General features: G+C 49.1%; 1 protein-coding gene across 8 annotated transcripts in view; it reads right to left on the bottom strand.

Annotated features, from left to right (window-relative positions):
* The window catches only part of LOC122569772 (Kruppel-like factor 2), a 44924-nt gene that overhangs the window by 5005 nt on the left and 24778 nt on the right, over positions 1-15141 (bottom strand). For 3 of the 8 annotated variants that reach the window (XM_043731342.1, XM_043731346.1, XM_043731347.1), the window contains 2 exons: positions 4514-5498; positions 4185-4244 (listed from right to left, as the gene is read on the bottom strand). In XM_043731342.1, the coding sequence (XP_043587277.1) occupies positions 4185-4244; positions 4514-5498 (1045 nt within the window). Of the gene's footprint in view, positions 1-4184; positions 4245-4513; positions 5499-10362; positions 10382-13346; positions 13900-15141 lie in introns of those variants that run through there. The other 5 variants (XM_043731343.1, XM_043731348.1, XM_043731349.1 and 2 more) reach the window with 4 other exon arrangements.

Below are 15141 nucleotides of genomic sequence, written 5' to 3'. Positions count from 1 at the left end.
CGAGAGAAACGAAATAGAGCGATCGAAGGACGATGACAACGACGATGACAAGGACGATACACGTTGCACGCGTGTCGTCATCTAATCGACAAGTTACTCGTATTAAGTCATTCGATCAATTACTCTCGGATCGGTGGTTGGGACCGAGTCCAGTTTTTCACGCTTTCAGCGAATAACACGAGTTTAACGCCAATTCCGTTTTTGCCCGATGACCGTGTTTTTCCCAGCGATGTTCAACGAGACGTGTTCCCGCCTCACGGCATGAGCTCCATCTCGAGAGCAGATACTCGTCGCGTTACTTTATGTGCCTTTTTGCAGCATCGTTGCCGCGACTTTCTACGCAACAAAATGGAAATAGGAAACGAAACAGCGATCGTCTCGAGGCTCGATCGGTTCATCGTATCCGTGTGTCTACCCGATCGGTACGAATTTTTACGATGTTGATAACGTTCCAGATGGAAGGTATCGTTGAATCGCGTGTGCCCGTTGGCTCGACGACGCCTACGAACCTCGAGGCGTCCCCGTTAATTTCGGATCACTTTCACCGCGGTACGGTGTCTGGCATTCGCAGCGTCTCACGATCCCCAACGGTCTCGTTCTCGAAACTCGTACGCTATAACCCGTATATATCCGCGCAGCGGTTCTGCTTCTCTTTCTCTTTATCGTTTCTCCGTAAGTTCGATTTTCGTCGGTCGCTCGTTCACGATCGAGAAACACCGTTAGAAGCGGCGATCGCGAACATTTCGTTGCAAGAGGCGGATCGTCGGGTTTTAGAAGCGGTGAAACGACAGCGGACAAACACGCAGGCTAGAAGGTTGCCAAAGTTGAAAGCATGGATGAGGCAGGAATGTTGCTCGCCTCGTGTTCGCGCACCCTACACCGTGAGACTTAGCCTCGCATACGTGCCAATCGGTTGTCTCTACATACGCGTGAGTGCTTCTACCGTCCACGTATTGGTACTTGGTCGGTAAGTATGTATACACGCGCGTAAAGTCGCGTCGCGTTGCCTTGCGTTGGCTTGCGTGTTCCTTCTACGATTCGACGTGCAACCAACACTCTGACCTCCAGCGAACGTATCCACGCGTGTAAGTGCAGCGCGCGTCCATATCATTTCGTATATCGTCACACTCCCCTCCAGTTTCCTAGTTAAGAAGATGACCGCTTTCGTCGGCAAACTAGGAAATTAACCTTTATCTAACAGATATAACCGATGAGAACGTTATACGAGTAGAATGATCGGCTGCGAATATCGCGGGGAACGGTACGCGCGCGTTTCATCCCACGTACTTACTTACGTGTGGCTCGTCTTACGAGAGTTTCTCGAACCTTCCAGAGTTTATGCATGCCTCGTCCAATGAGACTAGAATTTTCGTTGCGACAAATGGTATTTTCAAAGAGGGCGATCGAATCGTTTCAGGATGACTTTGAGAACACCTTTGAGAACGTCTCGTTCGCTCGTTCTATAGCGGTGTAGAGCTCTGTAATTTTGATAACACATATTGCAAACGAACGAGAACGAACAATTGTTCAAGGTTGTCTCGCGCGAAACCCTGAAATCGGTGAACGAGCACGAAATTTTCCTATTAACAAGCACGCAACGTGTACAGCTTACACGCGGTATAACGCATTCGAATACATTAGTAGAATACTAATATCGTAATACCTTCGCGTTGATCGAAGAATCGGACGCGACGCGACGCGACGCGCTGTTCGTTCACGACCGGTCGAACAATCCTCGAATATAGACGTTCCATCGTGGACGGTATATAATTTACGAGCGATCGGCCGATATTCTTTTCTGGACGCACGGGATAGCACGGGACCAGACGCCACGGGACGAGATGAGACGGTAACGGGACGGGACGGAACGACAGAAACGCATATGCACGTGTACGCGTATTTACACGCGCGTGTGTGTCGAGGTGCATCGGACCAGAGGACAAGCGCCCGTGAAAGCCAGGCTCGCCGAGACCTATGCGCGAGCGGTTCGACGTTGCGTTCGTTCATTCAAGACGAGAGCCACGTGCCCGAGGTTCCCGATCCGACAACTACGCCACTGCTTTACCCCTTGCGATTCACCTTTCGGATTTCAGCGACCGATCGCGTTCTCGCCTTTCCTTTCTTCTGCCTCGTCTCGCGATCGGTTTTTACTTGCTCCGAATTTCAAGCTACCTTTCCCTCCTATCCTACGCGATCATCGCGATTTCTATGAAATCTCTGTTCTTCCAATCGGAAAATCGACGAACGAACGTCAAGATATACGCGCGGCATTTCGTCGAAAGTAAACCAGGATAAACCGTACCTACTCTGTGGAGTCTGTCGGGAAAATTGACGCGCTACAGAAAATTCGACAGGCGGACGAGGGAGAGATGGAGGGGGAAGGTAGAGGTAACCGCGTACTCGGATCGACTTGATCGGGCCGAGATTGTCGAAATTTCGCTGTGTTGGTCGAGTTCCGTGGTTCGAAACGCAATTGAAAGATTCGCTTACTCGATGACGAGTTACCGCAAAACCTCGACGTATCAATTGGAAAGTGGTACATCGTGGTTCGAACGCCTTTGGCAGGCATTCCACGATAGCTTGTCGAGCAGGCACGCGTGCATTCGTCGTCTCTCTCTCTCTCTCTCTCTCTCTCTCGTCCTTCCTTCTTCGCGCGAACCTATACGCGTCTCTGTACGCGCGTACATACGTCCGCTTTCGCGTTCGTGTTTACACAGAAGACGAGCGTACCTCGAATTCGCGCGCCAATTTTCCCGCTTCGAACCGATGTTACGTACTTACGCGCCTCTGTCGCCGAGATTTTGACTGTCCACTGGTCGAGCAACGTACTCGAAAGCGGACTTTTTACCATTTAATCGACATTTCTCGACAAATCGTTATGTTGGAACGTCGATTTCTCGGAATTCGCTAATTTCGAAGTCCCTCGATACTCTGATCGATGGTTTCGCGCGACTTGCTGCGTTTCGTTCGCGAAAAGGCGCGTTAGCAGAGAAACGATATAGATATCGGGGTAGATGAAGAAGGATGAAGAAGATTCGATTAGACGTAGTAATCGGTCGTTTGGATCGTCGATTTTAACCGTTTTGTCGCGAGCAGCGCGATCGCGTCGTTTAGATTTTGTATGGAAAAGTCCGAGTATATTTGAACGGACGATTCACAGTATTTTGTATTTCATTATTATCCTCCCAATGATTTTTATCGAACAAAATTCGAAATATTTATAAACTAATAGTGCGCATATATAATAATATAGATGTATTTTATAAAACTGACAAATATGACGAGCGCTATTGCGCTGTTTGTTTCTCTTCGGTATCGCGCTGTTCGGGATATTTCGACCCTGTTTCTTCAAACAGCCGTGCGACTCAAACGGTTAAGGGCAAACGTTACGAAGAAAGAAGCTTTCGGGAAACTGAAACGCGTGCAAATTTCGCTTACCGACAAAACGGACGAGACTCATCGAGCTACTTTATTTCGCTATACATGTGCTTTTTCGTCGATACGCGATAAAACAGTTGAACAAACAGACGCGACGTGAGGCGACGGAGATGCAGAAACATCGATGCCCGATCAAGCGACGACGACGGAAGAACACGCAACAACAGCTTTGGAGAAGATTGCGCGTGGCGTGGCTTTAGCAGACAACCAGAAACCCCTTTCATGCTCGACCGTGTACAAATACACGTAGGTGTAGGTACGAGCGCGTTAGCGAGCAGTGTGTTTGGATACGGACAGGATGTGGGTCGCTAGCTCGAGTCTACGAAACGGAGTGTCGCATACCACGCTTCGTGCGTTCCTTATACGTTTACATATGATAGAGATTCCTTTGCGCGACACCGCGCGCACGCACAGAAAGATCGGAGACTCTGCGAAAGCGAATATACACTGTGTACGAGAATAAGATAGATAAGGTAAAACAGAAGGGACAAGAGAGACGAACGAAGACGAAGGTTAAAGGAAGAAAGAGGCTGGAAAGAAGGAGAGGCTGCGAGAACCGCGCCCTGCCCACGCCGAGCGCTCGACCTCGCGCGCTTTCAAACGTTTCGTTTCGCTCCGCGTGGATGAGCTACATATCTAATTTCCACGCTCGTTCCTTTTTTCCATCGGCATGCCGTTTTCCCCTAAAACGCATCTCGAACCGTTATCCGGCAAGCTCGCACGTTCAGCGAAAGCAGTCGACTTACCTGTGTGTATCCGCTGATGCGCCTTTAAATGCGAACTCTTCGTGTAGACCTTTGTACAACCTGCAAAACGAAATAGTTACCAATACCGTGAGCGTTGCTACCGTTTCTCTGACAATGAAAGCATCGCGTCATCCGATCGTACCCGTAGCTCGCACGCTCGGCGCGTTTAGACTTCTCACAACTATGATATTATACACGTACGCTATGTACCGTATGTGTGCCATTAAGCGCCTTTAGGAGTCGGTTACCAATACATCTGCTGCGGATAAAAAGACTCGACGAAGCGTATACAAGTACGTTGACGATTACCAAAGCAACGCAACACTTACCTATGAAATCACAGTGATGAACGCGTCTCTTTTCCAGCTCGGGATTGTTTCGCCTGTTGAATTTCGTGGTGATGCTCGGTGCCTGAATCCTATGAGGAGCATTCATAATGGACGGCTGTGGATAGGGTGGAGGCGGCGTCCGCCTCGGTGGAGCCCCTATCGGTGATCCAGGATCGGAAATCGGCGGCGTGAGCGGGGAAATGTACATTAACCTAGTCATCGAGCCGTAGAGCGGTGACGTCGCGCTGCCACCGATCTGATTCCCGCCTCCGTGGTGAGTCGTCGTCGAGTCGTTGTTGTTATTATTGTTGTTGCTGTTCCCGGTACCGTTATTGTTGCTGCTGTTGCTGTTACCGTTCGCATTGGCGTTGTTGTTGCTGTTGTTGTTACCGTTGCCATTGGCGTTGTTGGCGGTACCGGTGCTGTTGTTATTGGCGCTCGTGCTGTTGTTGTTGTTGTTGTTATTGTTGTTGTTGTTGTTAGGGGGAAAAGTCTTGAAAGCGGCAGGCGCGGTCCGGTGATGGACGACTTGCGGGCCGGTTGGAGGGTTCGGATGACCGTTCGCGTAGCCCGACACCGAGTTCGAAGCGGGTCCTTCGAGGAGGTGCAAGGTCGGTGGCGGAGGTAGCGGCTCGGTTTTGATCTCGACAGGCGACAATACCGGCGACGAGACGTCGTCGGTCTCCATTTTGACGTGCGACTGCGAGCCCAGCATGTCGGCGTTCTCCGGGTCCAGTTTTTGTATACTCGAGGTAATATCCTCCCAGAGCGGCGGCCTGAGGAACACGTCGTCGTCGTTTCCCGCGGGTTGACTCCTCGACGAGACGAAGCTCGCCTGCGGTCGACACACCGGCCCACCAACCTCGAAAAAGTCCTCCATTTGCACCGAGGACTCCCTCGGCTCCTTCTCCGGGTCATCTTCGTCGAGCTTCTGCAGTCGGTCGAGATCCTGTCTACATAGCAAAGTGTCCAGGTCCGATGTCTGCTGGAAATAGAAGACGGACAAAGTCGAGAATACGAGTGGAGAGTTTCAGTTGCGTTTGCGCGCGATTTTGCACCATCACGATGCTCCGTCGTCGCCTGGCAATGTCGAATCGTCGCTCGTGCGAATCGAAAGCCGAACAAGCAAATAGCGCGATGGGTCGGGAAGGACGATATTTGGGGCTAGTCGGAGCCGATGTAGCTTAAGCAAGCAGCAAACAGGTAAACAAGCGGGTGACTTGCGATATGCTGATTCACGAAAGCGCATGCGGCACGTTGTTCTCGGTTAATATGCAACGACCGCATCGAGGGCTGTGCAGCATGAGGTCTCCCACACTGCACGCCTTCGTATGCCAGTTCTATGATGCATATAACGACTGTATAGCACAGCCGAAGGGAGAGAAGAGGAGACGAAAAGAAAGAAAGGGGAGTAGAGACAGCACAGTTTCGTCTCGAAGATGGGAGGGAGCGGGCCAATGCCGCGTCATTCTTTGCATGATTTGTACACGCGCAACGCGCGCCGCCCTCGTGCGCCGTTCTGTGCGGGCCATGCTGTGCTTCGACTTGCCTTTGCCTTGCCTTGCCGTGCTCTCCACGCTTTCGACGACTGCTCGTACTCTGCTCGCTCAGGCCGCATAACATTCCCAATATTTTAATGCGTCGCTATACAATCGCTATATGTAACGCCCCTTTCGCGCCCCCTCTATCTCTCTTTCTCCTCTTCCTTTCACCTGGATGCGTGCATGAGCAGTGGCTTTATCATTTTCACGCCGGTTCGATAAAATACGATGCCTCGGAAAGTGGACGAAGGACGAGGCACAAGGTAGGTAGGTAGGTAGGTACTTACCTATATGTTTCTATAAGCATAGAAACGAGATCAGGCTGGCGTACACTTTGAAAGTTCAGCCCGAAGAATTTCGAAGCACCTCGTCAGGCTCCGTTACGACGCGGATCGAACGAAACGGTATGGAATACGTAAGGTGAATTTTTAAGCGTCATCCTCGTGGGTCGGATTCGTTATCGAGGCGTACAGAATTCCTATTGCATAGCGTTCGCGGTACACCGATGCGAGATCGCAGATAAAACAGGTTGAACTTGCCCCCGATTCTACACCACTTTACCGCGATTAAGTAATTACGAAGAGCGACGTAGAACCGGAAAGATTCGTCGCAAATGACAGAGTATCGCGCGCGCTAGACACGGAACAAAAGTATCAACGAGATACGAACTGGCAAATATCGCGATTAAGTGGGAAACTGTTGTTTGGCAAATGGGGAAATTTTGCATGTTTTAACGCGTGGCAACGAAGCAAGATCTATGGTGAAGTTGACACGATAAACAGCCGAAGCCCTTTTAGGACAATATCGAAGGTAGAGGATAAAAGAAGATCTCGATGATGGAAGAATGGATGAAAAAAAAAATCTCATTGGAAATTTTTGAACGATTCTGGCTCACCGTCCGGCAAGCTTATATAGTGATTTATGAATTATTTACACAATGAATTATTCATCGTCGGAAGATTGGTATACTCGCAACACTCGATCGTACCTGATATGCAATTTGAAAAGGAGTTTGTAGCGAGGTACGATATGCGCGCTTGCGCGCGAAACATTATATTTAAATGCCATATCGTCTCGACCAGGATGGATGCGGGCTCTCGTGCGCGTTCATCGATAAAATAACCAGCAACGATCGCAAACTGCTGCTTTCGTCGTCGTATTGTTATATCGCGCGTAAAAGGGAACGACGGCGAAAACAGTGGAAAAGAGAAGAAAAAGAGAGAAGGGAAATTGGTCGAACGGAAGTCGATGGATCCTCGTCAAATTTCCTTCGTCTCGAGTTCTTCGTCGTCTTTGCCTGTACCTAGCGAGGCACACGCAGTTAAGAAAAACGTTGGATACAAATTTTGCAGAATCTTCGACAGACAATGCGCTGAGTGCGATGCAAAGCGGCGAAGCTGAGATTGAGACACGATTCGATCGACTATTAGCAGGAATTCGATAGTCGTTGATATTGTTTTTCAAGTGCCGCCCTTCTACACTCTCGGTTTTCTCGTCTTTTTCTCTGGTCGTTCAGGTCGGTCCGAGCGTGTCTCTTGATTCACGCCGTCGCGTCGCGTCGGTCTCTTTTTCGCGTTGCGATAATGATAGTGCGGAGCGTGAGCAAAGTTCGTCCATCCGGCTATTAATGCGCGTAATCATAGAGTCAGGGCCGTCGGTGTTAATAATGCGTTTTCGAATCTGTCAGAGCGAGAACGAACACCCACGCAGTCGATAGATAGCGCGCCGTCATCGTAGCTGGCGTGTAAAATGAAAAACCTTTGCATCCGTGTTCGTTCGCTCGTGCCGCCTAGTATTTTTTATTCCGACCAATCGCAGCTTCGCGGCCTCGCGACTCACAAAGGAATGCGCAAGCGCACGCGCGCCTTCTGCCCCCATTTACCGCGATTCCACGATTAATTATCCAATTCGCGCACTTTCTGTCCCGAGTCTCCACAGAGTAACGACTAACTGAATTCAAGCATCTGACCTTGAATCGAACCACATTAGCGTCGATCTTGTGACATTTTACAGCTCGTTCGCGAGGAAAAACATTCCGCGTATGAGATTTTGCAGGATCGGCGCGGTTCCAGAGACCGAAGACGCAAAGACGTATTGGGTTGGCAACCAAGTGATTGCGAACATTGTCAATATCGCCTATTGACAAAGTCCGCAATCACTTAGTTGGCAACCCACGAGATACGACGAAGGCGCGAACGTTGCTAAAGCGAACGAGGGAAACGCACGGTTTTCCGGCTTCTCGCGTCGTATATTCTAATTATGGGAAACGAATGATGGAACGAGATCGGCAACGGTGTATCGACAGGTTTATCGTTCGGTGTATTTATCGAGTGCCGAGGCAAATGGAAGGCGAAAGATGAATGAAAAGCCGTGAGCAGGAAAGCGGCCATAGTGTTGGCGGTAACGAAGCGTAGCGCGCAGAAGCGAGCTCACCGAATCAATCTGGCGAGGCCACACCCTCTGACCTAAAGCCGTATTATCGCGATAAATGCGCGGGCAAATGTCAGCCGTGCGCATTGTCGGCCATTTTTCTCCAAAGCTTTCGACGAACGACCTGCCAAAATCGTTGCATCGACCTCGCGCGACCGTACTCGCGTCCTCGACTATCGCCATGCGGATTACTCGCTCGCTTGCTCCGCTGTCTCGTTCTCGCGTCACTTTCTTAGGATTCGAAACAGCGAACGAGCAACGCGATAGTCGCTTAATGGCGCTACGAATGAAACTCGAGGAAGCTTCGGTTAGGAGCCAACACGGTGGAAATTAAGAGACGCGTAAATATCCGACTTTACAGGGAAAATCCGCGTGCGCGTGGCTGCTACGTTCGACTGGAACAGCTCGTCTGTGACTTCGCTCCGCAGCGAAACTTGCCGCTAAGATCGCGTCACCAGGACTCGAGAAAGAGGAATGCGTATGCAAGTTGTACGAAAATAATGGTGACCGTACAACAGTGTCCTTTCTCGTACGGCAAGCCGGTAATTTAGTTAAATGATGGCGCGAGATGGGCGACGCCTGTGGCCCGAACAACCTACCATTCGAGTAAGAAGAAGAAGAAGAAGAAGAAGAAGAGAAGAAAGAAAGTTTTGGGACCAAGGCGAAAAGAAAGAAACTGAGGGGGCGTGGCACAATCAAGGATTAAGTTCAGATGCAAATTTACGTTTCTCGAGAATGCCACTTGCCACGGCTCCTCCCTCGAAAATCGATCAATCCCTCGGCCCCGGTTCGCCAACTTTGCAGTTTCGACAAGTTGACCGCGTCCTTCCTTCGTCCATCACGCGCACAAATTTCATATGTAGCGGCACATGAGTCAATGGAAGATTCGAATCGACAGAGACTCATATCGTCGTGCCTTGGAGTGCCAACGTTGTTTCCATTTGCTAGGTTCGAAGGTAAACAAACTCCGGACAAAACATTATCGCCGTTATTTCTAATCGTCAACCGGAGTTGCCCCAACTATGGGGAACAGCAAGTAATTCGATTCCAATGGGAAACTCTAAAATCCTTAATAGACGCACCTTGGTATGTTACCAACGAAACAATACATCGCGACCTCAAGATGACCAGAGTCAAAGAAGAAATATGCAAATTCAGTAATAGATATAACATAAGAGTTAACGATCATCAAAACCCACTAGCTACTCGATTACTTGACACGTCGGATCAGGACCGCAGGCTAAAAACACATTAGATTTAAGCACTAGATTCAACTAGAATCAAACACGCGATAAACACTTATTAAACACGACATAGTACCACGCCAGGAAAATTTACTTATAATTCTCAATGAGAATTGATTGTAAAATTCATGCAAATAAAAAAAAGAAACCGAAGTTACGTTTAAACTTACGACTGACTATTACAATTTTATCGCTCGTCCCTTTAATAAACCAACGCGTATAATAATCCACCTCAGATATCGTCGCGTGCGATATCGAGACAAAGCGACATCCATTCGGAAGATAACCAAAGGTCGCGACCGTAGAAGATGGCGAGAGCAGGAAGCTGCCAGCCGGTCCGATGACCTATATATCGAGTAGGCAACTACTTATTTCGCAAGTTTGAGTAGTTGGAACACGGGAAACGTGAATTTGCTTCGTGCTACAGACAAAGGAGCGGAGTCTGTACGTACAAAGTCGTAAAGGAAGACAGCTACGTCGTTCGAGAGATGGCGGAGGTAGGCGAGGCGAGGTGAGGATTTATCTAAACGACGAAAGAGGAGAAACGATAGCGGTCGACGAGGAACGGTATCGCGAAACGCGGAGCAACGGCTAGAGAAGGCTACTACGTTTGGCAAAGAGGGAAGGAAAATACCATTCATTCGCCTATGTAGGAATTTTCGGATTCGATGTTCGTGCAAAAGGGAAGCGTCTCCCGCCTGGTCTCATCCTGGCTCTCTCCTCTTCTTCTCTTTCCTCTTGGCGTTCGGTGTTCGAGGGGGCTGTACTGCCGCGGACACGTAGATTCTATCTTGCCATTCAACCGCCTAGGTAATAAAACTCTCGCGTCCATTATTTACTTGCATTATCGTTACTTTACGCCCACGTGGACGCGCCACGTATTTATGGTGAAATTATTCAGCATTATTCCGCGGATATGAATAACGCGAGAGATACGACCCACCGATAGGCGGTATAATTCGCTAAATTTTCAAAAGTTCAGCACGAAGAGAAAGAAAGTTGTTTTCTCTGCGAGGGTTTCGGTCGAGTTCGACGCGATCGCTGGAAACGACGAAGAGACGCGCGGACGACGACTGGAAGGAGACGGCGCGCCAGCGAACGAATTGCTTTCCACGAGGGTATCATTGTTCCCCATACATATTTCGTAACTAGATTGGCATTTCTGATGCAAGTCGAGCTACACTGACCTTTAAACAACTTTCTTTAGGCTACGCGTGACTTGATCTCAGAACTCGGCTTCTCGGTTGCCTCGTTCACCTACTTGATACTACGTGTTACGTGTTAGGTGGTGTACGCGCCTGTCTACACGCTCTGTGTTCCAAGTGTAAGAGCATTAAGGCCTGGAACTGCGCGATTTCCGATACCTGCCGATCGACAAATCACCTTCGAATCGAGTTATTCTTTCTTTCCTAGAACCTGCGCCGCCTCAAGATATCGCGTCTCGACAAATCGTCGTCACGCTATCGAAGGCTCCGACTATCTCGCGTGTACGATCCTCGCGGACGCGACTCCGCCAGGCGAGCAACGTTTCCGTTTGCTTGTTGCAATAAACGGGCGAAGCTCTTTCGGAACGAATCACAACGCACGGTACAGAAACAAAATGCTTCGCTCGATGAGAAGCGCGAGTGGCTAGTTAGCAAGGGAGCGCACTTGCATCATGCACGTTGCGCGTAGGTTACGCAAGTTAAACGTTAGCTTATCGGCGGGTCCGCGGTGACGGCGAATTAATACGTCGGTTAAAATACATCGAGGCGGAGTGAAATTAGTGCGGAAAGCAATACGTGGGATATTTAACTTCACCGACAGTATCGCAGGAAAGATCAAAATGATTGCGCAAATCCGTGTTGCAAATTCTACTAATGGTGTCTGTGTGGCCGTATTTACATGTATAGAAGGGTTGATAAATTAGGTTGGAGTGACCGCGACGATGGTAGATCTGTTAATCCTATCGGTTGAAATTTTGCAAAAGAACTCGATTTCCGGAAAAATGCGTCTGTTATTGGAAGAATGCAAAGGAAATTCGAAATACGCGCGCTTCGCAGATTGAACTAGCCCGGTTACCACGCCCCGTAACGCTGACCTGGCGTATACGCGGCGTTACCGTTAGGCCGCCGACAAATTGCCGTGGTCGAAATTATTCGTCGGTGTTTTTGCTTTGAACGGCGCGAGACAATCGCGTTCAAGAAAATCACGCGACACGACGCGCCGCGTCTCGACGCGCTCGCTCACGATTTCACCGTAACCACAGGGCAGGAAAATTTATGCGCGCAGATCCACTGCGCTCTCCTGCCGTTAAGCGTATCATAAATATGAAACAGAGGAAACGAAAGGACGTTCGGACGACAATGCGCCGGGCGAAATAATACGTCGCACCGACCGATGTCTCCGGCTACTTCTCAGCCTGCACGCTCCGCATACCACACGAATACTCGCGTTATTACAGAGACGAAGGGAGGAAAACTGGAGGGAGGAAAAGCGAAGCGGATCGCGATATCCTTGACGTCGGATACGAAACGACGATGATGGTCGACCGGACAATGACTTTCAAACCAGAAAATTACTTAATGAATATGGACATGCAACGCATTATGGGATATTAAAAGGCACGTGCGCACGTGCGCGCGTGGGCACATCTTCGTTGTTTCGTGCCCTCCCATCGCGCTGCTTGACAGCCGACAGTTTGCGTTGCGTTAGTCAACGCGCGACAAACCAACGCACCCCTCTCTTCCCTTAACCTTTGCATGAAGCGGTGAAGGGTCGCGCGCAAGCCTAACCGCGCAACACAAGATACCATTTCACGCTGTTTACCTACGAGAAGAGGGGGACCACGTTTGGAATCGACCACGGCTGTCGATACCTGCCTCTGCCTACCATTCGAACGTAATCAAATTCTCGTCGAATTTTCTCCCCTTTCGGCTCGATCGGTCAACTATCCCGCCCCGATTCTCGTTGACGCCTTCTGGTCGCAGGAAACACCCAAATTAAATTGGCCCGGCTTTACGGCTGTTTCAGCCTGGAACGTCTACACGCTGTTTCCTTTTAAGAACGTAGCCCGATCGATGTGGAACGTTTCTATCGATAATTTGCGCAAGTCGCGTGGCTGATCTCCGGTTGGATATATCGTTAGGGCTTACGGCACGGCTGGTAGGCCGGTTGGCTCGCCTGCCGCTTCATCATCGATCTCATTGTTAGACGGTCGTCTCACGCGATTCGCGCATCCCGTGAATCCACTCCCCTCGTTAGGAACCACGCGTCGTATATTACACGAACATGCCGCATACTCGGCAACGCATAAATCTACGCGCAAGGACAAATTGCCATTAAATCGAACCATTAAATCGAAGCGACCGGCTTTCCTCGCTCGGCCACGAAACCTCGCCGCTGCTAAGAAAAACTCGTCTTGTTTCTTTCGAATCTTCGATTGCCACGATTCTTATCGTACGGTTTTTCTTTCCGGCGACTTAGGCGCGCCATAGAAGCAACGAAAGGATCGTTTAAAGTTGACGGGGTTGCGCAGAATCAGGCGGCATTACGCCGATAATTCCGTGGCGATTAAACGGCCGGCATCGTGCGTTTTAAGCGAGTGTGCTTTTTGCGCTGACCGTTTCATTATCGTACCTTATTAAATTTCCAGGTGCAGCGGTCGGATGATTCGCCGTCTCGCTCGTCCCTTGTGATCACGATCGCCGCTACTCCACGCGCACGATGATCGACGATCATGGTCGCTCGGAGGAGGAAGATTATCGTTATCGAGCAGGAGCAGTTACGCAATGACGCGCATGAGTCACTGAAAAGTCGTTGCAGGGTGATCCCTGTGGCAAAACCGGGATCACTCTTGGCAACGACGTGCCGCATTAGCGTGATTACACGCTTCGCTCGCGGACGAGTCAGCTGGTAGCGCGTTCAACTTCCGTGCTACCTGGCCATCCCCCTTGTAATTTGCACCTGGTGCTTTGATTCTATCTACTCTGTGCGCCGTAATCCCGATAATACCACCCCCGCTTCGAAGCTGTTAACACACAGGGACGAAAGCGGTCGCCAACTTTTTCCATAGTCGCTGTTCCATTCGCTTTACACGATCGCTGTAGCTTCCCTCGTTCGCGTTCTTTTACCGCGGTTTCTCACCGTTCGGTTAAACGAAGGAGGAAACGCATTGGCCGGCCAGCCCGGTACGGGTGATGCTATAAATAAAAAAATGGAAGAAACCGTTTAATCATCTTGTCGGCTCGCGGTTCGTTCGTATACGTTACAAGGATCGACTATTACGAAGGCGTTGTTGCGTTGACGAAGGCTATATCGCGGCTTTCCGCTCGGAACATCGTTATGGTCTCCCTCTTTTTACTTTTCTCCCTGTCGCTCGCTCGTTCGCTCGCTCTGTGTGTAGAAACTCACGTAAACTCGGCTGCTAACCCCCGCCGCTAATGCACTTTTAATTAATTAAACGAGCCAATGGGGCGGCCCCTGTTCCTTCGTAGTCTCGTGCCGACCTCGCGTGTCGACTGTCCGCTCTAGGTGCAAACTCATCCCTCCGGAGAGAACTCCCTTTCCCACCCTCTTGCCCCATTGATCCGTCCTTTTTCACTCTCTTTCAAACTGTCCTCGCGCTTCCGTTACTGCCCGATATAACCCTAGCTTAAAAGCTTTTAGCCGACAAACGAGCCGCGCGATCCTCTTCCCAATCACGTGGATCCTTTTCTTTCCTAGCTATCGTGTCCGCTCGTGTTCGACTCGAACGCGCGTATCAATATCAATTTCAATCCTCGTTTCCTCGAATTGACTGAGAAAAAGAAAGAAAGAAAGAAAAAGGAAAATAAAAGAAGGGGACAGGTATACCGATATTTTTTAACACTAGAACTACCACACCAGTCAAATCGACTGGTTTTACAATTTTATTTTTAAATTCTTACTTCATGTTGTATCTTTTACCCGCAATGATGTAATGACTTTCGCAACTATAAGTGAAGGAATAATATAATGAATTTTATTTTGGTTTTTACGTATTCAAACTGAAAATAATTTTGCATCGAGGCTACTTATACCAATACCAGTCAAAATGACTAGTACTTGTCGAAGTGTAAAAGTGTGCTGTAATCTGTTTATCGAACCCTAATTAACCAGTTTCTTCGTTTTGTACAACTTCCCATACGTTTTTTAAATTTTTACTGTGTATCATTCGATACGACGATATCAGTTATCAGAAAAGTTCTGGATCGATCGCTAGATCGCTAGATGCTAACGCTAGAAGTACCACGGCAGTCAAAATGACTGGTCCTACAATTTTATAAATGTGTCAACCGTCGTTAAAAATGTACTACATAACGTGGAATTCCTTCTGTAAGAAAGTAATAAATCAATAAATATACAAATATTCTATTACTACGTATTTTTTTAAAGACCAGTCATTTTGATTGGT

This window comes from Bombus pyrosoma, linkage group LG7 (assembly GCF_014825855.1).
Source record: "Bombus pyrosoma isolate SC7728 linkage group LG7, ASM1482585v1, whole genome shotgun sequence".
NCBI lineage: Eukaryota > Metazoa > Arthropoda > Insecta > Hymenoptera > Apidae > Bombus > Bombus pyrosoma.
This window is presented reverse-complemented; position numbering and strand designations above follow the sequence as displayed.